The following is a 25,070-nucleotide window of genomic DNA, read 5'->3' on the forward strand; positions in this document are numbered from 1 at the left end:
TGTTCCCGACCCACCCCCCTCCTCTGCTGCTGCCCTGCGTGCAGCAACACCGGCTCTGCCTGTCCCCATGTCTCCACTCCTGCCAACCCTTGGGCTCTCCTCTGGGGCCCCCTCCGCAGAGAAGCCCTCTGGACTCTCCCTGCCCCTGTCGCCTGCCTGGGTTTCCCTGCCGTCCCCGCCCCCTCAGTGGGACTTGTAGGGCTAGGGTACTGTGTGCCTTCCTGGGTAGGCGAGCCTGCACTCTGCCCCCACGGTGTCCCCGGAGCCTCGGGGGTGCCGGAATCCGAGGATGAGTGGGGCCGGCGAGAGGGCGCCATGTCAGCTCTCCTGTGGGGAACGGAAGTCCAGCAGGGACCAAGCTTTGAGGGTACTGGGCGGCTGAACAGTGTCCCCGGGGAACCTGTGAGTGTGACGTTGTTTGGAAATAGGGTCTTTGCAGCTAGAATCAAGTTAAGATGATGCCGTACTAGGTCAGGGTGGGCCCTGAATCCAGCATCACCGGTGTCCGCACAAGAAGAGGGGTGTTTGGACACAGCCACACAGGACAAGCCACGTGACTGCAGAGGCAGCGATTGGAGGGATGTGGCCACGAGCCCTGGAGCACCTGGAACCCCAGGAGGCCAGAAGAGGCAGGAAGGAGTCTCCCCGGCACCTCCAGAGGGCACGGGGCCCTACGACACCTTGAGTGTGGAGTCTGAGAGAGTGGATCCCGTTGTTTGAAGCCCCAGGTGGGTCATTTGTGCAGTAGCCACAGGACACTGACACAGAGACTCGGGCCTCTCCAAGCTGTCAGCACCACGTGCAGCTGGAAAACTGCCCCTCCCCCTCCCCCTCCCCTCCCCCTCCCTCCCCTCCCCTCCCCCTCCCTCTCCCTTCTCCTCCTCCTCCCCTCCCCTCCCCTCCCCCTCCTCCCTTCCTCCCTCCCCTCCTCCCCTCCCCTCTCCTCCCTCTCCCTTCCCCTCTCCCTTCCCCTCCCCTCCCCCCTTCCCTCCCCTCCCCCTCCCTCTCCCTTCTCCTCCTCCTCCCCTCCCCTCCCCTCCCCCTCCTCCCTTCCTCCCTCCCCTCCTCCCCTCCCCTCTCCTCCCTCTCCCTTCCCCTCTCCCTTCCCCTCCCCTCCCCCCCTCCCCTCCCCTCCCCCTCCCTCTCCCTTCTCCTCCTCCTCCCCTCCCCTCCCCTCCCCCTCCTCCCTTCCTCCCTCCCCTCCTCCCCTCCCCTCTCCTCCCTCTCCCTTCCCCTCTCCCTTCCCCTCCCCTCCCCTCCCTCCCCTCCTCCTCCTCCCTTCTTCCCTCCCCCCTCCCCCCTCCCCTCCCCCCTCCCCCTCCCCTCTCCCTCCCCTCCCCTCCCCCTCCCCTCCCCTCCCCCTCCCCTCCCCTCCCCCTCCCCCTCCCCTCCCCTCCCCCTCCCCCTCCCCTCCCCCTCCCTCCCCCTCCCCCTCCCCCTTCCCTCCCCCTCCCCTCCCCCTCCCTCCCCTCCCCCTCCCCTCCCCCTCCCCTCCCCCTCCCTCCCCTCCCCTCCCCTCCCCTCCCCCTCCCTCTCCCTTCTCCTCCTCCTCCCCTCCCCTCCCCTCCTCCTCCTCCCTTCCTCCCTCCCCCCTCCCCTCCCCTCTCCCTCTCCTCCCCTCCCCTCTCCCTCCCCTCCCCTCCCCTCCCCTCCCCTCTCCCTCCCCTCCCCTCCCCCCTCCCCCCTCCCCTCCCCCTCTGGGTGGAGAGGGTGGGCCAGTGCCGCTTGTTGTCCCACTCGGGCCAGCTCCTCGCTCCAGTGGTCTCTTGCCTGCTTATGGCAGATCTGCTGGCCAGAGCCTGGCCTTCTAGGCCCCCACCGCGTCACCCCCATTTCTGTGTGAGCCATTTCTGACCACCTGCTGTGAGGGAAGCCTGATGCAGAAAGCTCTGACCGCCTCCCTGGAGACCTCCTCAGGCAGGGGCTGTCCTCAGGCTGGCCTGGGTGTCCCGGTGTGGCTCATGGGGTGGGCATCCCCATCAGAGGTGTTGCTGGGCCTCAGCTGGGTCCTCTCCCTGCTCCCCCCGCCCCCCGCCCCGGCCTGCCTGTTATCCTCCTCTTTTCCCTCCCCCTTCAGCCCCCTCCTCTCTTCACAAGGGCACAAAGGCTTTAGCTCCTCCCCGTGTGGACACAGAGGCTCGGTCAGGGCTCAGCAGACAGGTGTCTGACCTCCCTGCAAGAACGAGTAGGGGTCTGTTGGGGCAGGGTGGGCACAGGCAAGAAGCTGCTTCCTCCCTCCCACCCCCGCCCCCAGGGGCCTTGCACCTGGAGTTATTTTACCTGAGTCTTACTGGGATCCAGGACTATGGCCACCAGAGGTCCCAGCAGCAACCCCAGGTCACGGGGCGTCAGCCTGAGGCAGCTCGAGGGACGCCAGCCCCTGGCAGAGGGCCTGTGTCTTCTTTCCACTGCCACGTTTGGGGCAGCAGCTGCTCAGGGCACAGCTGTCTGTTGTCTGGCCCAGGGGGGCAGGAGGGGACCGGGCCACCTCTCTGACGTGAGACCCCTGGGCTTCACCATCCAAGAGGCAGGAGCAGCAGGGACGCCCCCCCCAGGCCCCACCCACTCCCGTTGCCCTGGGTGCTGAGCTGCTTCTGCCTTGGGTGTCGCAGGGCCCTCAGGGGCCTGGCAACCCCCCAGGCCAGAGGGCAGCCCCGGGTCCTGAGTGTCCCCTTTGAGGCCTGCAGGGGACTGTCCGGCCAGTGGGGCCTGTGGCCCCGTGGAATCACTTCTCTGAACTGGCCTTACTCCCACCTGTAGCCCAGGTTCCTGCCTGTGCCCACCCTGCCCCAACAGACCCCTACCCGTTCTTGCAGGGAGGTCAAACACCCGTCTGCGGAGCCCTGACCGAGCCTCTGTGTCCACACGGGGCGGGCTAAAGCCAAGCTGGGGCCCAGCAGGACGTGGCTGGAAGCCGGCTGGTGGCCGGTCGGTATCCACCCAGGCTGCTGCCTCAGCCCCTGGGGCCACTGAGGCTAGCCTGCCTCCACTCCTGCCGCCTCCGTCTCCCCTCCTTGGGCCTCACCCCCTGGGCCACTCTGCAGGCCCTGGGCTGGGATGCTGGCAGGAGGGTGGGAGGGCCCTGGCTGGGGCAACAGCCCAGGGAGAGAGCTGGCCGCTCACAGCTCCGGAGGCGGCTTCTGGCCCATCTGGCCGCTCAGAAGGAGAAGGTGGGGGGAGGGGTGGGGGAGGGGGAGAGTGCAGGAATTTAGGGACACCCCCAGGTGAGGGGGGGCGGGAAGGGGACCAGGAGTCAGGGACACGGGACCTGTTTGGGGTCATTCTCAGGCAGTGGGCACCTCCCAGGCTGCTGCCGCCCACCTGCCCAGACAGCGGCACCGGGCCCTGACACGACTGAGCCCCAGTCGGGCATCCAGGGCCTGGGAGCGGCTCAGCAGGCCCTGGAGAAGGGGCGCAGCCCGGCTCCTCCCCCACTGCTTCCTCCCTCCCCCTCGGGAGTGCCTGGGACCCCTCCGTGGCCAAGCCCCCCTGACCACATTGCCGGTCACCCCACCCAGGCCAGGCACGGCTGAGCTGGCCTTCCCGGCAACCCCCGTGCACAGGGGTCTCCCTCTCTGGGGCCAGCCGAGCCCACGCCATCCTCCTCCCAGCTCAGCCCTGCGTTGACTGTCACCCGTCCAGGAGCGGGGTGGGGGGGTGGGGGGGGCGGCTCTGAGGCTGAGGTTGGGGGGGTGGGGGGCTCTGAGGCCGAGGTGGGGCAGGTTCCTGACGATTCATGCAGAGGCTGCGGCAGCGCCTGCGTGGTGGAGCTGCCAGGATGGGCTCCCTGAGCTGCTTCCCCCGTGTCTGGCCCATGCGGGGCTCACTTCCGGGCACCAGCCCCGCATCGGAGGACAGACTGGCCGTCCAGCCCCTGTCATCGGCTGCGTGACAGTGAGCTCCGAGCAGGGACTTGAACCCAGGTCTCCTGTGCTGCTGCCCGGCTGGTGGACTTCCCGATTTAGTGGCACTGAGTGGCCTTGAAGGGGGAGTTGGGGTCAGGGGGTGAAGGTGGTGCTGGAGCTCCAAGCCCTGGGGCAGGGACAAGGGGCAGCTTCTCTGGCCTGGGAGACCCAGGCCCGGCCTAGGCAGACGGTGGAGCCAGCTCCCCTCCTGGGTGCCCACGTGCCCCACGGGCTGCTCCTGGGCTGGGGAGGGGCCCCCGAGACCCTCAGGGAGAGGAATATGCCCCCGACTCTGCACCCACGCCCAGCGACCCCAGCTGCCCGGGGTCTGCTGTCCTGCGGCTGGTGAGTGTGGCCAGTGTCCCTCTGGCGTCCCCAGGCCTGGGCGCCCGGCCTGCCCCTCGATTGGTAAAGACTGTCCCAAATCTCCTGGACCACAGCCTCCTTTGAGGGACCCATCTGCTGCTGGGTGCCCGGGGTGGCCGGTCGCCCCGAATAGCAGCCTCTCTTCCCCACGCGATGAGAGCGGCTGGCCAGCTGGGCAGCGAGGACGCTGCCGAGACCCGGGGCCGCGCAGGGCTTCAGGCAACTGTGGGCGATGGGCCTTCGCAAAGCTGCCCGAGGACGCCCTGCAGCACGGGGTCCTGGGAGCCGACCTCCAGGGAGAGAACCTTCCAATGCTGCCCCGGGTCTACGGTCGGTTGTCCCCGCCACACCCTCCTCCGACCTGCCCTCGCCCTCCCAGCCTTTGTCTGTCTGCCTGCCCGCCCCTACGCTCGCGTCGTTGAGAATGTACAGTAGCCACCTCTGAAGAGGTGACAGACGCAGGTGCAGTTAATCATGAAAATATATTTCATTTCAACCCAGCATATCTGACATATTACGTTTCACCGTGGAATCGTATGTCAGTTATTAGCACGTTTCCGCACATTCTTCTCTTCAGGCTGGGCCTTTGCACGCAGAGTACGGCTCCTGTCGGCCACGTTCCAGGAGCTCGGGGGGGGGGGGCCACGTGTGGCCGTGTGACCGTGTGTGGGGGGAGGGGCCTGGGAGCACAGGAAGCTCCTGCCACGTGCCCACTGGAGCCCGGGGTCATGCTCTGGGCCCTATCTGCCACGTCGAGGCCGCGGGCTCCAAGGACGCGCTCCTGACCGCCCCTCACATACCACATCAGGGTGCCGGGGGATGCCGAGAAGCAGGGCCCCCCGGAGGTCTGCTGCCCTCCCACCCTGGGCCCGGCCTTCTGCACCTCACCTGTGGGCCGACCTGGGCCCCGAGCCCTGGAAACACCCTCCATGGGCCTCAGTTACCCTGGTCTGAGAGCTGGTCTGAGAGCTGATGCCTCTGGCAGGCCCGGTGTCTTAGTCCGTTTGGGGTCTGCTGTGAGAAAACATCAACACCATAGATGGTGGCTATAAACAGCAGAAATTTTTCTCTCACAGCTCTGGAGGCTGGAAGTCTGAGATCAGGGTGGCAGCATGGTTGGGTTCTAGTGAGGGCCCACATCCAGGTTCTGTGTCCTCACACGGTGGGACACAGCTCTGTGCCGTCCCTTTTATGAGGGCACTGATCCCATTCACCAGGGCTGCATCCTGGTGACCCAATCACCTCCCAAAGGCCCCACCTCCCTAATTGGGGTTAGGCCTCAACATACAAATTTGGGGGCCACAAGCATTCAGGCCACAGCATCTGCGTGGCTCCCACGTGGTCCGTAGCCACGGCTCCCGGTGGGGGTAGGGCGCCCCCCGGTCCAGATGCTTTCATCACAGGCACCGTCTGGCGTGGGCCAGGAACAGGGGCCCCTGTGGATTCACTCACTGGCCTGTCTGCGGAAGATGGGTGATAGCTGATTTTCCTCCAGAGAAGCAAAGCAGGGAGAAAGAATTGGCGTGGGAGATCTCCTGTCGCAGAGACCCGGGTCCCCCTGCAGCCCTGCATGTCACAAGCAAACACACGCACTGGAGGGAAGCTCCTTACTCTGTCCAGGCTCCTTGCCAAGCCTGCAAGACGGGCCATGAATCCTAAAGCTCTGACAGAGACGCTGCTGTCCCGGCTGCTGTCAGGGCTGGGACTCTGATTCCCAAGAGGAAGTCCAAAATGAAACAGTTTCACTAGTGAAAGGAGAGCCGCGGAGCAGAGGGCAGTTACCAGAAGTGGGAAAGCTTCGCTCTGAGCTCTTCCACCAGATGGTGTGACTCGGTGAGGGTCCCCTCCCCCGGGCGAGGCGCCCCACTCCACCTGGTGCCAGGGTGCCCACCCAGCCAGCTTTGGTGGCCCGTCCTCTAGGGTGGGTGATACAGGGCCCCACCCCCCAAGGGCAGATGTTTTTGCCTGAGAGCAAATCAGGACAAACTACAAGGTCGGAGAGGGGTGCATTTTTCCCTGGGAAAATGCATGCTTGCGGAAAATAAATCATTTAACAACTTAGATTTGCTACATTCCAGAATAGAGGCGAGTCGGTGAAGGGTGGGTGCAGCTTCTCACCTGGCACCGTGGAGCCGAGCCCCAGGCTCAGGGGCTGCTGGCAGGGCCGGGTCCCAGTAGAGGAGGGTGGGCCCCACGTGGCATGGAGACCCGGGGTGACCTGTCCCCAAGGCAGGGGGAGCCGGGGCCTCTCCCCTTGGGCCTCTGGAGCGGGGCCCTCCCAAGGTCCGCTCAGCCTTCTTAGGTGTGGGCTGGGGACACCTGGAGCTGGGAGAGGCTGGCAGCCAGCAGAGGCTCCATGTTCCTGAATACCCTGGGGCGGCCGCTGCCCGGAAGTGGCCGCACTTCCCATGGAGGAGGGCACACTGGCTGGGGCCCTTCCCAGCTAGGCGCTGGGTGGGCAAGCCTGCGGGCACAGACCTCTGGGAGGGCCCTGGCCTGCCTGCTCTCTGCCCCGGCTTGCTCCTGCCCGGAGGGCTTTTCCATTCTTGTGCTGAAGACTCAGAGATGCAGGCAGGCCTTTCTGCTCACAACCTCGAGCTCTGTGTCTGTGTGTGTCTGTGTGTCTGTCTCTGTGTGTGTCTGTCTCTGTGTCTGTGTGTGTCTGTGTGTGTGTGTCTGTCTCTGTGTGCGTCTGTGTGTGTCTGTGTGTGTGTCTGTGTGTCTGTCTCTGTGTGTGTCTGTATGTGTCTGGGTCTCTGTGTGTGTGTGTGTGTGTGTGTCTGTCTCTGCTTGTGTCTGTGTGTGTATGGGTCTGTGTGTCTGTGTATCTGTCTCTGTATGTGTCTGTGTGTCTGTCTCTGTGTGTGTGTGTGTGTCTATCTCTGTGTGTGTCTGTGTCAGTGTGTGTGTGTCTGTGTGTCGGTCTCTGTGTCTGTGTGTGTCTGGGTCTCTGTGTCTGTGTGTGTCTGTGTGTCTGTCTCTGTGTGTGTCTGTGTGTCTGTCTCCGTGTGTGTGTGTCTGTGTGTGTCTGGGTCTCTGTGTGTCTGTGTGTCTGTCTCTGTGTGTGTCTGTCTCTGTGTGTGTCTATGTGTGTGTGTGTCTGTCTGTCTCCGTGTGTGTGTGTCTGTGTGTGTGTGTCTCTGTGTGTGTCTGTGTGTGTCTGGGTCTCTGTGTCTGTGTGTGTCTGTCTCTGTGTGTGTCTGTGTGTGTCTGGGTCTCTGTGTCTGTGTGTGTCTGTGTGTCTTTCTCTGTGTGTGTCTGTGTGTCTGTCTCTGTGTGTCTCTGTGTGTGTCTCTGTGTGTGTGTCTGTGTGTGTCTGTGTGTCTGTCTCCGTGTGTGTGTGTCTGTCTCCGTGTGTATCTGTCTCTGTGTGTGTCTGTGTCTCTGTGTCTGTGTGTGTCTGTGTGTCTGTCTCTGTGTGTGTCTGTGTGTCTGTCTCTGTGTGTCTCTGTGTGTGTGTCTGTGTGTGTCTGTGTGTGTGTCTCTGTGTGTGTGTGTCTGTCTCTGGGTCTCTGTGTGTCTGTGTGTGTGTCTCTGTGTGTGTCTGTGTGTGTCTGGGTCTCCGTGTGTGTGTGTCTGTCTCCGTGTGTGTGTATCTGTCTCTGTGTGTGTCTGTGTGTGTATGGATCTCTGTGTCTGTGTGTGTCTGTGTGTCTGTGTCTGTGTCTCTGTGTGTGTGTCTGTCTCCGTGTGTGTGTGCACACACGTCTTGTGTTCTCTGCCCCAGAGCTGAATCCTGAGGCTCCTCCTGACCGGGGTGTTTCCTGCCAGGAGGCCGAGGCTGGAGGGGCTGCCGGCTGTGCTGGGCGGTGCTGGGCCCCGTCCTTCGAGCTTCCCTGGGGTGCTGTCTCTCAGGCCCGCCTCCTGCCCTCCTTTCTTCCTCTCAACTTTGCCCTCCCTCCCTCCCCCTCTCCTTCCTGGCAAGCGGATCGAAATCCAAACTTGTTGTGAACTTCTCCCCTGCAGTTGTCCGCTGGCCCTTCCAAGTTAAATATTACTCACGGAGATGAGAGCCCGCTGGGCAGCGCTGGCCTGGAGGTGGACCGGTCTGGAGAAGGTGCTGGGCGGAGGCCAATGCCAGGCCTGCGGCGGCTGTGGGACTGGGGGTGGGGCTGGGGTGGCAGCCGGGAGCCCCACCCTTTGAAGTGGGCTGTTCCTTAACCCCTGCGCTGTGCCCAGAACAGCGGGCAGCGGGGCCCTGGGCGGGGTGGGGAGGGGCCGCCCAGGGGCTGAGAGGGGCTTGGCCTGGGCCTGGCAAGGGCCCTCCCATTGGCTGGTGGCTCCTGCCCTGTGCCAGGCTGGGGGCGGGACTGGGAACAAATGTTCCGAGAAGTAGCCTGTGTCTTTCGAATCGATTCCCCTTCTCTCGCTCTCAGTTTTCCCAGCAGCGAAGTGGAGGCACAGGGGTGCTGGGTACAGGACGTCCCTTCCTCCTCTGCTCACCCGGCAGCTGCTCCACCCCACCTGCCAGCGAGGGGCTGTGGCTCTGGGGGCCTCCCAGGCCGGCTCAGAGCAGGGTTCCCCAAACCCCCATCCCCCGGGGGCAGCAAAGCTGGGTTTGCCCACACTCCTCTCACTACCTTCTCCACCCCTCTGCGTGGACCCCAGTGGGACCCAAGCGTGCCCTTGCCTTAGGGCCTTTGCACCTACTGCGCACGCCCCTCTGCTTGGTATCCCACCCCCCTCACCCTAGTCTTTATTTATTTATTTATTTTTTGCTGCGCCAGGTCTTAGTTGCGGCACACGTGATCTCTTTAGTTGTGGCATGCGGACTCCTAGTTGCAGCACACGGACTCTTAGTTGCGGCACACGGACTCTTAGTTGCGGCACACGGACTCTTAGTTGCGGCACACGGACTCTTAGTTGCGGCGTGCATGCGGAATCTTGTTCCCCGACCAGGAATCAAACCTGGCCCCCCTGCATTGGGAGCACAAAGCCTTACCCACTGGACCACACCCTGGTCTATTCTTAAGAGCATATACTCCCGACTAACATAGAACATATGGAAATTTAATTTTTCATTGTCTCCCATGAAACTGTAAGCACTTGAGAACAGGAATTCTTTTCTGCTTGTCACAGTTTGGCCCTTGATAAACCTGGTGGAAGAAATCAATTTCACAGTCACGCCTGGCATGGGATCTCACCCATAAGCACTCACTGCCCCTCAGGGCCTGAGCCCCCGGCCTGCACTTGGGTCCTAGCCTGGGCAGGATGCGTCTGGCTGACCAGAGCTCAGACCAGGGCCCCCTGTGCGGGGGTCCAAAGGGTGCAAAGGCAAGGGCGGGGCAGTGGCTGTCTCAGGAGTCTGAGCCTTACATAAAAGCCCCGAGGGAGGAGTTCCCTGGTGGCCTCGTGGTTAGGATTGCGGCTCTCACCACTGTGGCCCGGGTTCAATCCCTGATCTGGGATCTGAGATCCCAGAAACCATGCAGCGCGGCCAAAAAAAGTTAAAATAAAATAAAATATTAAAAAAAAAAATCCAAGGGAGAAGGGGGGAAGGACAGAGGCACACAGAGTCCCGCGCGGTACCTGCGGTAACGGCGGGGCGGCCACCTGACCTCTTCTGGGGCCACAGGTCTTCCATCCTTCACCTTCACGCCCCTCAGTGTGAAGCCTGCCCCCTACCCCTCACTGTCCCACAGCTCCCAGACCCTGTGTCTCTGGTCCAGATGGAGCTTGTTGGGGTAGGTGCTTAACTGGACAGGCCACATGTGCATCCCTGCATCCCTGCCCTCCGCTCAGGGCCCGGGTCTGCTCCAGCCTGGGCCCTCTCTCTCAGGGCCTCCTCCAGGCCTGAGGACACAGCCTCAGGGTGGAGAGGCTCCTGGGGGAGCAGTGGAAAGGCCCACCTGTGGGCCCCAGGAAAGTGCTCTGCACAGCTTTTCGTGAACATGTCTGTGTGGGGCTCTGGAGACGGGGCCGCCCACCGGCCTGCCTCCTGTCCAGACCTGTGAGTGTGCCTGCCTGTGTCAGACGGAGGCGAGTTGGGACTTCGTACCTGAAATGCAGCCAGGAGGGCAGGAATGTGAGCCTTGAAACCACCTTCCTGCGATGTTGTTTCTGGGAGCAGGGATGGCAGCTAATGAGCTATCGAAGTGTCTTCTTTGCCCTTCTGGGTGCTGGCGGTGCAGAGTGTGGCCCCAACTCTCGGCCTGGCCCGTGCCAGTGGCTCTGACCCCCCACGACGCCCCCGCAGCCCTGCCTGCTCCCCTTCTCCTCGGCCCCAGACCCAGTGTCTGCTTTCTGGCTGGGGCTGGGGTTCATACCATCCGTCCCAGGCCCTGTGGGGCAATGGGGAGGCAGAGGCCCTGCTTAGGGGAGGGGACCCCGGCATCCCACCAGGCAAGGTAGCCTCTGCAGGCCCAGGGGCTGGGGGGCCTGGCTCTTTGGGACTCCTCCGCCGGAGGAAGAACTCCTTCTTCTGACCGTGGCAGGGACGCGGGGCTCTCCATGCCGAACTCGCCCGTCCTGCGAGGCCCGGCCAAGACTTCTCAGCCGTTTCGGCAAGCGTCTGGGTCCACGACAGGGCAAGTGCCCAGGAGTGGTGTGGACCTGCAGTCCTGAGTGTCCCTACCCTCGGTCTGGGCTGAGGGCAGCCCTCAGGCTGGGCATCGAAGGGACAGCTGGGTAAAGTGTAGCCCAGATAGAGACACAGCCTGGTCACCAACTGCAGGACACCCCAGCCCAGGAGGAGGGACCAAGGCCCCCCAGTCCTGCAGCCAGACCAGGACCAAGGTGTGGAGCCTGAGGCCCGTGGACCACACAGCCGGGAGGGCAGTAGCCCCGGGGCCGGGCAGTGTGACAGCCTCACCCAGGGGACCAACACCCACGGGCAGTTAGCACTTAAGAGACCAGGCCACAGGGCCTCCAGCGCTCCTGCTGCCGGCACGGCCCCAGCACGGTCACCACAGGGGCCACACAGGGGCCACCGGGGCCGAGGCAGCTCCCACAGGGCAGCGGCGTGGCAGGGAGCCCGGGGCGGAGGGGCCCGGGGAAGGGCCTGGCCAGCGGGCAGCGGGCACGGGGAGGCGGCGGGGCCCACGGGGTCTCAGCCGGGCGGCCCCGCGTGGCGGCAGCGGCGGGAGGCCTGGGCGGCAGGAAAGGGAAAGGTGACGTCATTGCCGCCTGGAATCTGCTGTTTGGAGGCGTCGCCATGGAGACCGGAAGGCTCAGGGTGGGTAAAAATAGCAAACCCAAGAGGGTGTAAGTTCCAAGAACGCGAGTCTCTGAAAAGAAAGGAAAACACGGTCTCGTTCGTTCTCCGTTTCTCGAGGAGGACAGAGGCCGGGGGCTGGGAGCCGGGGGAGGGGCCGCGGGGCTTCCGGCTTGGCCGCCACCCGCCGGCCCGCGGTCCCCAGGGTCCCTTCTGCCCGCCCGCCGGGAGCTTTGTCCCCAAGCAGGGCGTGGTGCACGCCGGACTCCCGGCGGGGGCGTCTGGAGTCCGCTTCCTCCGGGCGGGGCTGGCGGGAGGCGGCGCCGGGGCCACTTTCCCCCGAGGCGGGGCCCGAGCGCGGGCCACCGAGCGGCCTCGAGGGGCGGACAGCTCAGGGCCCCAAGCTTGGCCGCCGGGCCCAGAGGAGCAGGAAAGGGGCATCCCGTGGGAGAAGCTCGCGATGGGCCCGGCCCCGCCGGCTCCACGGCCGCCCCTCCCGGAGCTTCCTTCCAGGCAACGAGGGGGCCTGTCTTGCTCCTCTCCAGGCCAGGAGCCGGCTCGGCCCTCTGAAATGCCCAGCACACGCTGTCTGGACACCCCTTCAGCTGTGTCTTCTGGGGGCCCACTGCGTCCGCGTGGTACCCGGCCACAGAAATGAGGCAGGAGGTCTGAGGTCCCCGGGCCCTTCTGCCCCTGGGAGGACCCCTGCAGCCTCAAGGGGCTCCTGGGCCGGTGCCCCCTCTGGAAAGCAGGGCTGTCCTGCTGGGGCCTCCAGTGGCACTTAGCCAGGCATCCTCTGTCCTGACCTAAGGAAATGCTGCAGCTCCTCTGGAGACGCAAGTCCTGGCGGACATGTTGCTGGGATCGGGGCCCACGGATGACCCAGGTGCCCCAGACCCAGAGGGAGGCAAGCCCATCCCCATCCCTGGGACAGTGACTGGTGATGGCAGAGCCCTCGTGCCCTGGGGAAATCCCTTCCTTCCTCCCCCTCACGCCTGAGGCTGGGGGTGGGGCTGCGTCTCTGCCCACAGCCCTCCCAGGGAATCTGGAAGGAGCTGCCCTCTCTTCTCTCCCACCCTTGTTCTGCGGGGTGGGGGGAGCCCCCTCCCCGCGCAGGGTCGGGGGGGCGCCCTGGGAGCCTGGGGGTTTTGCCTCTCATGCCCAGATGCTCTTGGCTGGTGATGGCTGAGGGTTGGAGAGGGAAGGGGGGAATGGAGCCCCGCGTAGGGGGAGCTCAGTCCCCCAAGAAATAGCTCGGATGCCTTATGTAATGAGTGAGCTCACTGCAGCGCCTGCCAGGAGTGACGGCAGGAGGGCGGGAGGGGCCTGCTCTGGAACGGAGCACGGCTCCGACGTTTTACGAGGAGAGAGGGGCCCAGGGCCTGTGCAGCAGGAGGGGACTGCAGAGGCTGGGCCTGGGGTCTCCTGGGGCGGCAGGGGCCAGGGAGGGAGCAGGGCCCGGGTGCCGTGGACGGGCCTGGGGTCCGTAGGCCGAGACCCACCCTACTCCTCCTGAGCCCCCAAGTCTCTCTGGGAAGCCGCGTGGGGGGCCTTGGAGGGGTGGGCACCAGCTGCCCTCTGTCCTCCTTCCCTCTCCCCTTCCCGTGACGTTCACCCGGGGCGGACACTGCTCTGAGGACGGCCTCTCCATCCTTTCTTCCCTGCCGGAGGCCTGGGCCGCCGCCCCTTCGTGCCCCCTCCCCTCTGGGGTGTGCAGCGACCCCCGACCTCCTGTGCGACAGGCCGAAAGCCCAGAGCCAGCCCAGCTATCCTCTGTCTCCTGGAGACGCAGCCTCAGGCCCAGAGAGGGGAAGGGGCTCAGGGCGGCTGCAGCGGCCGTGTGTGGTGCCCCTCAGCCCGGGGATACGTGCCCCTGCGCCGGTGGCTAGGCCTGGCGTGAGGTGCCTCGTGTCAAGAGACCTCCCTCAGACCGTCCACCAAGATTTACTGAGAGTCTGCCCACCACTCACTGCCTGGGGTCCCTGATGGGGAAGCGACAGGTCCCAGGCAAAAGGAGGCAGACCCCAGGGCCTGGGCAGGGGCTCAGGGCGGGGCACACCCTGCTCCTAGAGAGTGTGTTTGGGGAGGCCGTGGGCCCAGGACAGGGGGATGGGGCCCGTCCTGGTGCTGTAGGGGCGAACATCCCCGGTGGGGCGGAGCAGGACGTGGGGGTCCCTCTGGATCTCAGAGTCACCGGGCTGCTGGGAGGTCGAGTGGGCGTGTTCCAAAGGCAGGCTCCCTTGTTGCTCCACCTCTCCACTGAGGTCTCTGGGGTCTGGCCCTCAGAGCCCTCACCTGTTCCCGGCCCCCCACCCCGACGGCTCATCACAGCCACCTGCCCACACCCTGCTGCAGGCAGCTGGGTCTCACCCGGGCTCCCACATCCTTACCGCACGGTGCGCTGGGCAGGTCCCGGGCCACCCCGGCCTTGGTGTGCCCTGCCGTGACACGGGATGGTGACCCCGTGCCCTCAGAGCCACCTGTGCACGTGAGTGTGTCTCATGGGCCCTGGGCCCCGAAGAGGTCCTACTGTCATTACCGGCAGCTTGGGCCCCTGGAGGACATCTTTGGAAGATGCTGGTGGGACCTTCCTGCAGGCGAGGACCTGCCTTTCCGCCCCCATCCTGTCCCTTGTGCCCAGCTGGTGCCTCTCAGCAGCGTCTGCTGGGCAAGGGCACGTTAGGGGGTCCCCGAAGGGGCCCAGCTCCCCCTCACACCCGGCTCGGCAGCCCTGCCCCTCATCCTGGGGCCCAGGGCCCAGCTCCCCCTCACACCCAGCTCGGCAGCCCCGCCCCTCGTCCCGGGGCCCAGGGCCACCCTATGATTGGCGGGTTGTGGCCAGCAAGGGGCACGTTCTGTCCGGAGCAGCACAGGACGCTTCGGGGCCAGGGTCCTGCGGGCAGGGGCGGGTCGCAGGGCAGGTGCCCACAGCACGCCCTCCAGGCTGAGGACGTGTCCCCAGAGGCAGGGGCTTGGAGCCCGTGGCGGGGGGGGGGGTGGGGGTGGGGGGGGGTGGGGGTGGGGGTGGGGGGGGGGTGGCTGGCGGTGGCGGCAGCCTACGAGTCCCTCCCTCATTCCTGCTCTTTCTTCCTGCTGCTTTTGGGCCTCCAGGGCTTGTGCTGAGTAGGGCCGGGTGGGGTCTCCCTCCCCCCAGGGGCAGGGGCTCCAGAGCCAGCCTTGTCTCCCCGGCCTGGGGTCAGGGCCTAGACGTGGGCCTGAGCAACCGCCTGGCTCCTGGGACTGCCCACTGCCCTGCTCGGGCCCCCAGAGGCCAGGCGGCCTCAGTGTTGCCCCACAGGGCTTCGTCCGCGGCTGAGGCTGGGCCTGCTGTGTCGGGGCGGGCGGGGTTCTGGCAGTGCCTCGGGGCCATGGGGTGGGCATCTGGGTGGCTCTGGTTGGCACAGGAAAGGGGCCCACTCTTCCCTTCCATCCAGGAAGACAAGGGCAGCTCCTGGACAGGGGCAGGACTTCGGGGCTGCTGCCCGCAGTGGGAGATGGGCAGGACTTGGGGGCCCTGGATGAGGCAGCCAGCCCACCCTCATGGCCAGTGGCGACTCCCACGCGCCATGGCCAGGTCCTCTGCTCAGCTCCCCAAGCACCAGCTCAGCTGACCCCCACGAGGCAGGTCTGGGCTGAGTGCTGGGTGCAGGAGCCACGTGTGACCCGGCCCAGGCCTGGGTCCCCAACCACCTCAGGGGAGGCACACACACACCCTTGGCCCCTGGATGAGTAGTCCTTATATGGGCCACGAGGCTGACCCCACAGAAGGTTCCATGAGGGAAGGGGGTCCCTCCCAGACAGAATGGTCCAGGGGAAACAACAGGGAAGGTCAACAAGACTGAAGCAGATTCTTTGGAAAACTAGAAAATGCAGGTCAGCACGAGGAAGAAACTAAAAATATTTGTAGTTCCCTCGCTTGGCAAAAACCACTTTCTTGTCTCTGATGTAGGAACTGAAGACCATAAATGTCTGAGCACCACGCTGGCTGTGCCGATGATTGACGGCGCTCCGTCATCATTCAGTTTAAAACTTTTTGGGGGCTTCCCTGGTGGCGCAGTGGTTGAGAGTCCGCCTGCCGATGCAGCGGACGCGGGTTCGTGCCCCGGTCCGGGAAGATCCCACATGCCGTGGAGCGGCTAGGTCCGTGAGCCATGGCCACTGAGCCTGTGCGTCCGGAGCCTGTGCTCTGCAACAGGAGAGGCCACAACGGTGAGAGGCCCATGTACCGGAAAAAAAACCCAACAACTTCTTGGGACTTCCCTGGCAGTCCAGCCGTTAAGACTCTGCACTTCCACTGCAGGGCCACGGGTTCGATCCCTGGTCCAGGAACTAAGATCCCACATGCCGTGCAGTGCGGCAAAATAAACTTTTTGTGATTCCCATTTTATTCCTTCTTTAACTAATGACTTATTCAAAGTGTGTTCTTTAATGTCCCAAACTGTGGCATTTGGGGGGGGCAGAATGTGAGTGCGTCTTTTTGTTGTTACTTATGTTTAGAGTTATGATTTGTTCGTTTTAATTCTTACCAAAGAAAGATACATAGATGAAAGGAACAAAAAGAACCCAAAGGGTTAAGACTCTTCGGACGAGTCTGGTGGTCACTAAGCCATCTCCGTCCGCCCCTGGGGCCGGTGGCCTGGCCTCAGCCTCTCCCAATTCTTTCAGCCGTTTCTTGTCTCATTTTTCTCCATTCTTCTAAATTGTGTTCTCTTGCTGCTTCTTTCTTCGTTTACGAGTTTTGGACATCGTGAGACGGAGCAGCGACGGCCCAGCACCTCTGCCCTCACCTGACTTTCTCTTTTCTCTTCCTAAATGACCTGAGTTGTTTACACTATTATAACCGTGTCAACACTGCTCACGGCTAGGCCAAGTGGTGAACTCTGCTGAGGTTTTCTCTTTGTCTTTCCTGGAGTTAATATTTGCTTTGCTTTCTTTTTCATCTGCTGAGTTTGTTCCTACAGCTAATATCTCCTACCTCATCCAGGAGGCTCTCCAGTTTTGAATCTAGTCAGATACATCCTATATTCCACCAGATCCTCGTTTCCCTGTCACCCTCTGCCCTCTTGTCCTATTCTGGGCTGGTTGCTTTCTGGGCTCCTCCTCCAGGCTGCTGGGCAGAGTCTCTATGTCCCCTTCATGGACCAGACAGCCCCTTCTCAGCCTGGATGGTCATGGCGGGAGCCTGGCTCCAGCTCCCATTTGAGAAATGGCCTGTGGCCTCAACTCCTTCCCACCGTGGCCTTAACTCCCTGACCTCAGTGGCGTGAGGCCAACTCCAAGCCCCGTGTAGGCTGCATGGTCTCCGCCCCGCTCACCCCGGGGCCTTGCCTTCCGCCTTGTCTCCAGCTCTGCGGAGCTCCCTCCCTTCTGAATTTTCTCATTTGTACATTTAAGGAGCGATCTATATTCCCTGGCTTGTGCCCGTGTTGGACCAGGAAGGGGGTCCAGCTCCTCCGCCATCTTGGCCGGAGTTGCAGCAGACACTCATGGGGTTCTGCTTGTACCCCCCAGGCCTGGCCTGCCTTGCCCAGCGGCAGGGCTTTCAGCGGCCCCAGGCCGGAGCCCGCTCCGCTGGCAGCTCAGGCTCAGGAGGCCGCACAAAGAATCCATGCCTCCTCCCCATGACATTCTTAAAGATAAACTTTGTGTTTTCTACAATCTCAAGCTTAGAGAGAAGGTAGAAGTTGCCAGAATGGTACAGGAACACCACCCCTCCCGCCCCACAAACCATTGGAGAGTGAATTGCTGACATGGGGCTCTATCCATCACACCCCACAGCACCAAGTCCCAGGTAGGGCTGCTGCCCTCTGAGCCTCGGGCCACATCCGAGGCTTTCTGGTCCCTCCAATAACATTGTTTCTAGTAACGAGATCCAGCCAGGGACCACATGTTGCCCTGAGCCGTCGTATCTTTCGTCTCCATCAGTCCGGAATATTCCTCAGCCTTTCCCTGACTGTCATGAGCCTGACACCTTTGAAGGTTCCAGGCCCATCTTTCTGTACAAAGTCCCTCTGTGTGGGTGTCGGAGGTTTCGTCACGGCCAGGTGCAGGTTATGCCTCTTTGGCAGGAGAGTCACAGACGTGAGCAAGCATCCCACCCTGTCAGGTGGTGCAGGGTTACGACTGATCTGATGACCGCTGGTGTCCACGGATGGCTCGGTTTGGGTGGTACTTCACAGGGTCCCCCGGGAACTCACTGTTCTTCCTTTCGCAGTTGACGGGAGCCTTGTGGGGAAGAGCTGTAAAACCATGCAAATAGCCCATTTCTCATCAAACTTTCCAGTTACGAATACATTTTATTTTAATAAATATTTAAATACGCATGGCCCTGTGGTCTAATACTTTACTTCACGGTTATAATCCACGGCCATCATGATGGTCTCCGACTTGCCGTTGGGGGCCCTTCGAGCCAGCTACGCGGCTTTCAGTGTGTCCCTGTTATGCTCTGGGCTCTCCTACTTCCCCACACAGTAAGATGTTCCGGCCTCGTCCTGTACTATTTCTGCCCAAGCCCTACGACTAGCCATTTCTCCAAAGGCCCCTGCTTCCTTTGAGTGGAAGATGGCATTTAGAAGCCAAGACACAGGTTCTCGGGGTGCCTGCTGCTGTTGGGGTGTCACTCCTCTAAGGGCCTCTCACTGCATTTATCTCTTTCCATTTTTTGTTTCTTTTTTTTTTAAACATCTTTATTGGAGTATAATTGCTTCACAATGGTGTGTTAGTTTCTGCATTACAACAGAGTGAATCAGCTATACATTCACTACATCAGCTACAGATATCCTCATACCTTTCCATTTTTTAATTCCCATCTCTAACAGCGAGAGACCTGAAGTGTCACCAGTAATTTGTTTCCTTATTTGCTCAATCCCATGTGTAATCAATCTCCCTGCTCCAGTGGATGTCCCCTCCCCTCCTTGGCCTCTGACCTCAATCAGGACGGCCCCCGGGGATGGCTCTGCACCCCAGGATCCAGTTCCAGGAGCCTGGGGTGACAGGCTGGTAACACACTCGGGTGTCCTGCCTTCCTTCCCTCCCTCCCTTCCTCCCACCCTGATTTGTATGTCCTGGAAACACCTCCCAAACACATATTTTCACTCAAATCTTTGTCTCAGGGTCTGCTTTTGGTGGAACTCAAAATAACATAAAAGTCTTTTCTAAATTTTTATCAAGCTCATGTTACTTGAGTAATTTTTTTTTTCAAACTTCAAGTTTTAAAACAGTATCTCAGCACTTTCCTGATGATGGTAGTTGGTGCTTGTCTGAGACCAGGTGTTTTCTTCCCATGGAGCAGGGAGGAGGGAACAGGTGGGACCAAGGAGGGCAGAGCTGTCTGTGGGGGTCGCTGTCAGGACCTGCTGATCTGAGCCTCCCGGTCCGCTTCCCCAGCTGGGCCTCTGAGCTGCCCCTGAGGCCAGGGGCAGCTCATCAGTGCCAGCACCCTCTTCTCTCAGGTCTCGGGGTGCTGCTGGCTGCAAAGCCCACCCCCAGGTCCTCAATAATCTTGATCCTTTACGAGCAGTTTGCCGATCCTTGGCCTCCTTGGCCCCAGGACACGGAAGCACACGGGGCAGAACTTGGTCTCCTTCGCCACTGGTCCCAGAGCCTGGCTTGTGCCCACGGGAAATGTGTATTTATCTCGCAGGTGAACACGCACACGACCAGCTGCCCATACCCGTCAGTGCGGCAAGGGCTGGAGAGTGAGCTGGGCGGGCCTGGCGCAGCAGGCTCCTGCCCCTGCCCTCCAACGTGCCTGTGCCCGTGGCCTGGACCCTCCACCTCACAGTGTGGTGCGTGGCCTGTGGCAGGGGTCAGTGGGGGGAGCAGGCCACTGGCCAGGGCAGCTGCTGCAATGAGTTGAAAGGAGGAAGGCCAGACACTGGGGGCCCCCACCTGGGCTCGTGGAGAAGACAGGGCCTGGCTGACTCTCTCTAGGTACAGCCGTCCTGGCCCTCGGTGGGTAGGACGGCCTCAGCTGCTCCAGAAACTCCAACATCTTTCGGGGAAGGAGACCTCAAGGTCCACCGAGGCAGAGAAGTTTTAGTGACCAGTCCAGGCCCTCCCTGAATCTCAGGGCCCTTCACCCCTCACCTGTCCCCCACCCTACACCCACCCACTTTGGCTTCAATCTGGGTTCTGAATCTCTGGGAGTGTTGGTCCTTCCACCTGGCCCCTTCCCAAGACCCCTTCCTGGAGCCCTGCAAAGCCAGAGGACAGGGGGTGGGCGGGGTGGGGGGACACTGGGAGGCAGGCACTACCTGTCCAGGGGGCCTCAGGCTCGGGGCTCTCCCGGGAGTGCCCACTTCGCCGAACGAGGAGGAATTGTGCGTTTGGCTGGAAACCCTCCCTGGCCAGCCCTCTGGTGCTCCAACATCTCCTGTCAACTACAGTTTGCCTGACTGTATGGGAGTCAAAGCCACGTGGAAGGAACGGACTCAGGTACAACAGAAATTTTTTTGGTCCAAATGGGACCAAGAAAACAGCCTCCGAAAGCAAAGAAGTCCCTTTTTTTTGTTTTGTAAGGACCCCTTTCCTAGTTTTCCTGTGCCAGCGTTGGGGGCACTGGAGTGAAGAGTGGAAGACACAGCCCCCAGGGCGCAGGCGAGGGTGGGAGAGGGTTCACGTCCCTGGCGGGGCGTGGTCAGGCCTTCAGACGTGCAGCACTGCACCCTGAATCTCAGGCCTCCCTTGAGACTCTGCAGCCATGCATGTGTGGGGTCACTGCGCATCCTAGCTGCATCTCCAGACACCTGCCCGTGCCTGAGGGGCGACAGAGGCCGGCAGAGACACCGGGTCGGCCCCCCCGGGGGCAGACACAACCCTGGGGAGTGCTGGTTTGGGGCCAGTTCCAGCTTCCACTGGGGAGGCAGGAGCAATAGGTAACAAGCTGAAGGTCACACAGGCTGAAGTGGGCATGGCCCTCTCGCCTCTGCCTAGCACTGTGCCCCCCCCAACGTGTCCCCCAGTGCCCAGAACAGCTTGGGTGCCCTTGTCCTGTGGAGGAAAAGATGCCACTGCCCAGCTTGGCTGGACTGTCCTTCTGCCCTTGGCTTGAGCACCACCAGAATCGTTCCCCTGATCTCAAGTCCCCACCCCCCAGGCCTCTGCCGGATGCTGATTCCTCTGGGGGCCGCCCGGCCAGCCTGTCCAACTTCAGGCCCCGTTCTTGTCCCACCCCGCACTTTCTGGTTTGTCTGGTTTGTCTCTCCCTCGTGATAGAGCCACGACAGACAGTGGGGTCTCCCACTGGCCATGCCCTGGGCGCCCTGCAGATGTATAAACGGCTCTCTGGGCCCGGGGGCTATAGGGTAAGGGTCGTGCCAGCTTGCCGGGGGCAGGAAGGAGCCAGGTTCCTGCAGACCCACCCTGGGCCTGGGCCTGGGCCTGGCGGCGACCTGGATGCAAGCCCTGCCCTGGAACTGGTGGGAGGCCCAGCCGCTGGCTGTGTGGGGGGACCACCTTGCAGGGTCATGGGGTGGCCGGCCCTGCGGCCAGTCATCCCTTGGGGGTGTTGTGTCGCGCCTGCATCGCTTGGGGGTCGCCAGAACAGGCTGCATGATGTCTGTGTCCCGTGTGGGGTCTCCAGGGCGCTGTAATCCCAACGTGTGTAGTAACCCACATCGTGCTGCTCGGTGTCCCTGTCCTATGTGGGACGTGGATCGTCTGGCCTGGCGTCCCCGTCGCCTATGTGGGGACCCCGGGGGCTGGGAGGTGGGCGGTGGAGGGTGTGCCGCCCCGTCCCGTCCGCCACTCAGCTGGTTTGCGGTTGTAGTGGGGACCTTGTGTGGGTTTCTGACGGCGATGCGGGGAGTGGTCATCGCTCTGGCGGCGATGCGGCGGCGGGCCGGGCGCCTTCGCAGCCTCGCAGGAAGCTGCCGCCACCGGATGGGGGACCCGGGGCGCAGCCGCCGCCACCGCCCCCGCCGAGTGGCCTTCCGGCGGGCGGGCCCGAACGGAGCCGAACGGGGCTGAGTCCCGGACGGGCGGGGCCGAGCGGAGCCGAGCGGAGCCGAGTAACGGCCGGGCGTGCCCGAGCACAGCCGAGCGGGCCCGAGTCCCGGGCCGGCGGGCGGGCCCAAGCACGGCCGAGTGCGGCGGAGCGCCGAGCGCGGGCGGGGGGAGCGCGCGTTCCTGGAAGAGCCGGACCGGGGGGCGGGCGCATTCCTGGCCGGCGCTCGGCTGAGGCGGGCGCGCGGCCCCAGACGACGCGCGGGGCGGGGCGGCGGCGCGGGGCGGGGCGGGGCGCGGGGCGGGGCGGCGGCGTGAGCTCAGCGCCCGGCGCTCAGTCCGAGCTGGAGCGAGCCGCCGGGAGGATGTACGCCGAGCCCCGCGCCGCCGCCGCCGCCGCGGTCTGAGGCCGCCCCACAGGCGCTCCGCCGTCCCGGAAGCCGCGCGCGCGCGCGCGGGCGGGCGGGCAGGCCGCGGAGCCGGGCGCGGGCGGCGGGGTGGGCGCGGGCCGGGCCGGGAGGCCGGCGGCGGGCGCGACGCGGCCGGCCAGCGCCGCCGGGACGAGCCGGGCGGGCGCCGCGCGGTGGGAGGAGCGGGGCGGCGGCGGCGGCGCGCCGCGCGAGGACGGCCCGGCGGGCCCCGCGCCCGCGCCCCCGCTCCTCCCGGGCCCCTCGGCCTCGGTCGCCGCGGAGATTCGCGCCTCGCGGCGCCGGCACCTGCCCGCGCGCCCCCCGCGAGCCCCGGGCCCGCGAGCGTTGGCGTTGGCGTTGGCGGCGCGCGCTGGGGCATGCCCCGCGCCTAGGGCCCGGGGGGCGCGCGGGGGGCGCGCGGGGGGCCCGGGCGGCGGCGGCGGCGGCGGCGGCGGCGGGCGCGGCGCGGGGCGCGTGGATGTGGCGCCGGGCCCGGGCGGCGGCGGGCTCCAGCGGCGGGACCCCTTCGCCCCGCCCGCCTTCCCCTTCGCTCCGCCGGGCGAGGCCGAGGCCGCGGCCGTGATCGGCCGGGAGCCGGCGGCGGGGGGAGGCCGGGGCCGGGGCCGGGGGCGCCGCCGGGGCGCGCGGGGCAGCGGCGGGGGCCGCGGGGGCCCGGGCGCGCGGGAGCGGGAGCGGCCTGGGGAGCCGGAGCGCACCATGGAGGCGGCGGCGGGCGGCCGCGGCGGCTTCCAGCCGCACCCGGGGCTGCAGAAGACGCTGGAGCAGTTCCACCTGAGCTCCATGAGCTCGCTGGGCGGCCCGGCCGCCTTCTCGGCGCGCTGGGCGCAGGAGGCCTACAAGAAGGAGAGCTCCAAGGAGGCGGGCGCGGCTGCGGTGCCGGCGCCGGTGCCTGCGGCTGCCGAGCCGCCGCCGGTGCTGCACCTGCCCGCCATCCAGCCGCCGCCGCCCGTCCTGCCCGGGCCCTTCTTCATGCCGTCCGACCGCTCCACAGAGCGCTGCGAGACCGTGCTGGAGGGCGAGACCATCTCGTGCTTCGTGGTGGGCGGCGAGAAGCGCCTCTGTCTGCCGCAGATCCTCAACTCGGTGCTGCGCGACTTCTCGCTGCAGCAGATCAACTCGGTGTGCGACGAGCTGCACATCTACTGTTCGCGCTGCACGGCCGACCAGCTGGAGATCCTCAAAGTCATGGGCATCCTGCCCTTCTCGGCGCCCTCGTGCGGGCTCATCACCAAGACGGACGCTGAGCGCCTGTGCAACGCGCTGCTGTACGGCGGCGCCTACCCGCCGCCCTGCAAGAAGGAGCTGGCGGCCAGCCTGGCGCTGGGCCTGGAGCTCAGCGAGCGCAGCGTGCGCGTGTACCACGAGTGCTTCGGCAAGTGCAAGGGGCTGCTGGTGCCCGAGCTCTACAACAGCCCGAGCGCCGCCTGCATCCAGTGCCTCGACTGCCGCCTCATGTACCCACCGCACAAGTTCGTGGTGCACTCGCACAAGGCCCTGGAGAACCGGACCTGCCACTGGGGCTTCGACTCGGCTAACTGGCGGGCCTACATCCTGCTCAGCCAGGACTACACGGGCAAGGAGGAGCAGGCGCGCCTCGGCCGCTGTCTGGACGACGTCAAGGAGAAGTTCGACTACGGCAACAAGTACAAGCGGCGGGTGCCCCGGGTGAGTGTCCCGCGCCACGGCCGGGCCCGGGGAGTGAGTAGGAGGGCGGGCTGCGGAGAGGGTGGGGGTTCCTCCTGGGTCAGGGGCTCTGCCTCCCCTACACGTCTCAGGGTTTGGTTTGGTTTTAAGGAAATTTGGGGTGGCGCTGGCGTCCCCGTAGATGGCCATGTATCTGGGAGGAAGGTCCTCCTGTCCGACTCCTAGGACAAGCCGCTTGCCTGGTTGGGGGCCTCGAGGGCTGGCCAGGGTGGGTGAAGCCTTCCTGAGGCCCATAGCCGGTGCCCAGCTGGGCCGGCAGGGGCAGGCTTCAGATCTCGGACTCTTCTGCCCTGAGTCCCGGGAAGTTTGATACCGGCCGCGTCCAGGCTGGAGCCGGGAGCCCAGGCCTTCCTGGGGCCCAAGGAGGTGTCCAGGTCGAGTTGGCGGAAGGGACCCGCCCTGGCCCTAACGCTCCCGGGCTGGCACACGGAGGGGCGCCTGCCCCTGTGTCCTAGCAGACAGAACTTGGCCGGGCAGGGCCTGTTTGTGCCTTGAAGGTTTGGGAGACACACTAAACCGAAGCCAGGTGTTCGGGCCGTGGTGGCAGGGGGCCGAGACTCGGCGACTCCAGCTCTGTGTGTCTGCCCTGGCCTGCCAGGGAGTGAATCCCAGAGTCCCCCGTGCGGGGGCGAGGGCCCCTTGGCACTGGGCTCGGGGACTGGTCAGTGGGCACCCGGGGCCCCGAGTGTCAGGGTAGACGCCGGCCTGCGATTTGTTTTGGATGTGCACGTTTCCTTCTCTCCTTCTCTCTGAAACGCCGAAGGGCGCCGCGGGGAAGGGCCGCTGGCCTAGTCCCTGTTGTTTGCCAGACGGAGGATCTGTGTGATCCAGCCTGGCAGCTCCCGGGCCACTCGACGCCGAAACCATTCAGTGGGGTCCACGCTAACTTTCTGTGACATCTCCCCCCTCTCCCCGAGTATTTGTAACTTTTCTTTTAAATATCCAGGCTCATTAAATTGCACACACAGAATGCTGCATTGGCTCAGCTATTCTTGGGAGGCCTAATTAATTCAGCTATTGCATCAAACTTTTTTTTTCCCAAATCTGTGAATAGATGCTCCCGCCCGGTTTTCTCTGGGCGCCCCTCCAGCGGAGTGTCAGAGTCTCAGGGAGCGGAGGAGGGGAGGGGAAGTGAGGGCCTGTCGCCTGCGCTCAGAGGGGCCACCGTGTGCGTTTGTGGATTTGTGGTGTTTCTGCCCTTGGCTAGGCTGGCGCCCAGGTGGCAGCTGTCTGCAGACTATGGGGCTGGGATTGGGCGGGAGGGACAGTCTGAGTGGGCAGCGCTGGTGGGGGAGTATGCTGTTGGGAACGGCCGGCTGGCCGGGCCCTTCGTTGTAGACTGGGAGCTGGCTCTGGGTGGCATGGTGGGCGCTCCCTGCACACTGGGGGCCTTTCTGTTTGGGGTGCCTGCCCCCTTGACAGCCATCGTGGCCCGAGGGAGCCCCGTGTGCAAGGTGGTGCTGGGTTCTGGCCGACAGGGGAAGCCCGTGGTGGGTTGCTTACCCCGGGGTGGAACGCAGAGGGGCTTGTCTCACAGGGTGTGTGTCTGTGTCTGTGTCCGAATCT

At 64.1% G+C, this 25,070-nt stretch overlaps 1 protein-coding gene and 1 long non-coding RNA gene across 3 annotated transcripts in view; one reads left to right on the forward strand and one right to left on the reverse strand.

The window, feature by feature from the left end:
- Window positions 1-5,087: 5,087 nt before the first annotated feature.
- LOC132434435 (uncharacterized) lies at window positions 5,088-8,328 on the reverse strand. 2 transcript variants are annotated; one of them, XR_009521307.1, is made up of 3 exons: window positions 8,274-8,328; window positions 5,560-5,731; window positions 5,088-5,285 (listed from the first exon to the last, which is right to left on the reverse strand). It is a non-coding gene; the product is annotated as an uncharacterized lncRNA (long non-coding RNA). The 2 variants fall into 2 exon arrangements; XR_009521312.1 differs by lacking the exon at window positions 8,274-8,328 and adding an exon at window positions 5,883-5,900.
- A 13,899-nt stretch (window positions 8,329-22,227) lies between these two features.
- The window catches only part of SKI (SKI proto-oncogene), a 57,867-nt gene continuing 55,024 nt past the window's right edge, over window positions 22,228-25,070 (forward strand). The window contains exon 1 of the mRNA XM_060013156.1: window positions 22,228-23,465. Coding sequence (XP_059869139.1) covers window positions 22,497-23,465 — 969 coding nt within the window. The 5' untranslated portion in view covers window positions 22,228-22,496. The remainder of the gene's footprint in view (window positions 23,466-25,070) is intronic.

This window comes from Delphinus delphis, chromosome 1 (genome assembly GCF_949987515.2).
Source record: "Delphinus delphis chromosome 1, mDelDel1.2, whole genome shotgun sequence".
Lineage (NCBI taxonomy): Eukaryota > Metazoa > Chordata > Mammalia > Artiodactyla > Delphinidae > Delphinus > Delphinus delphis.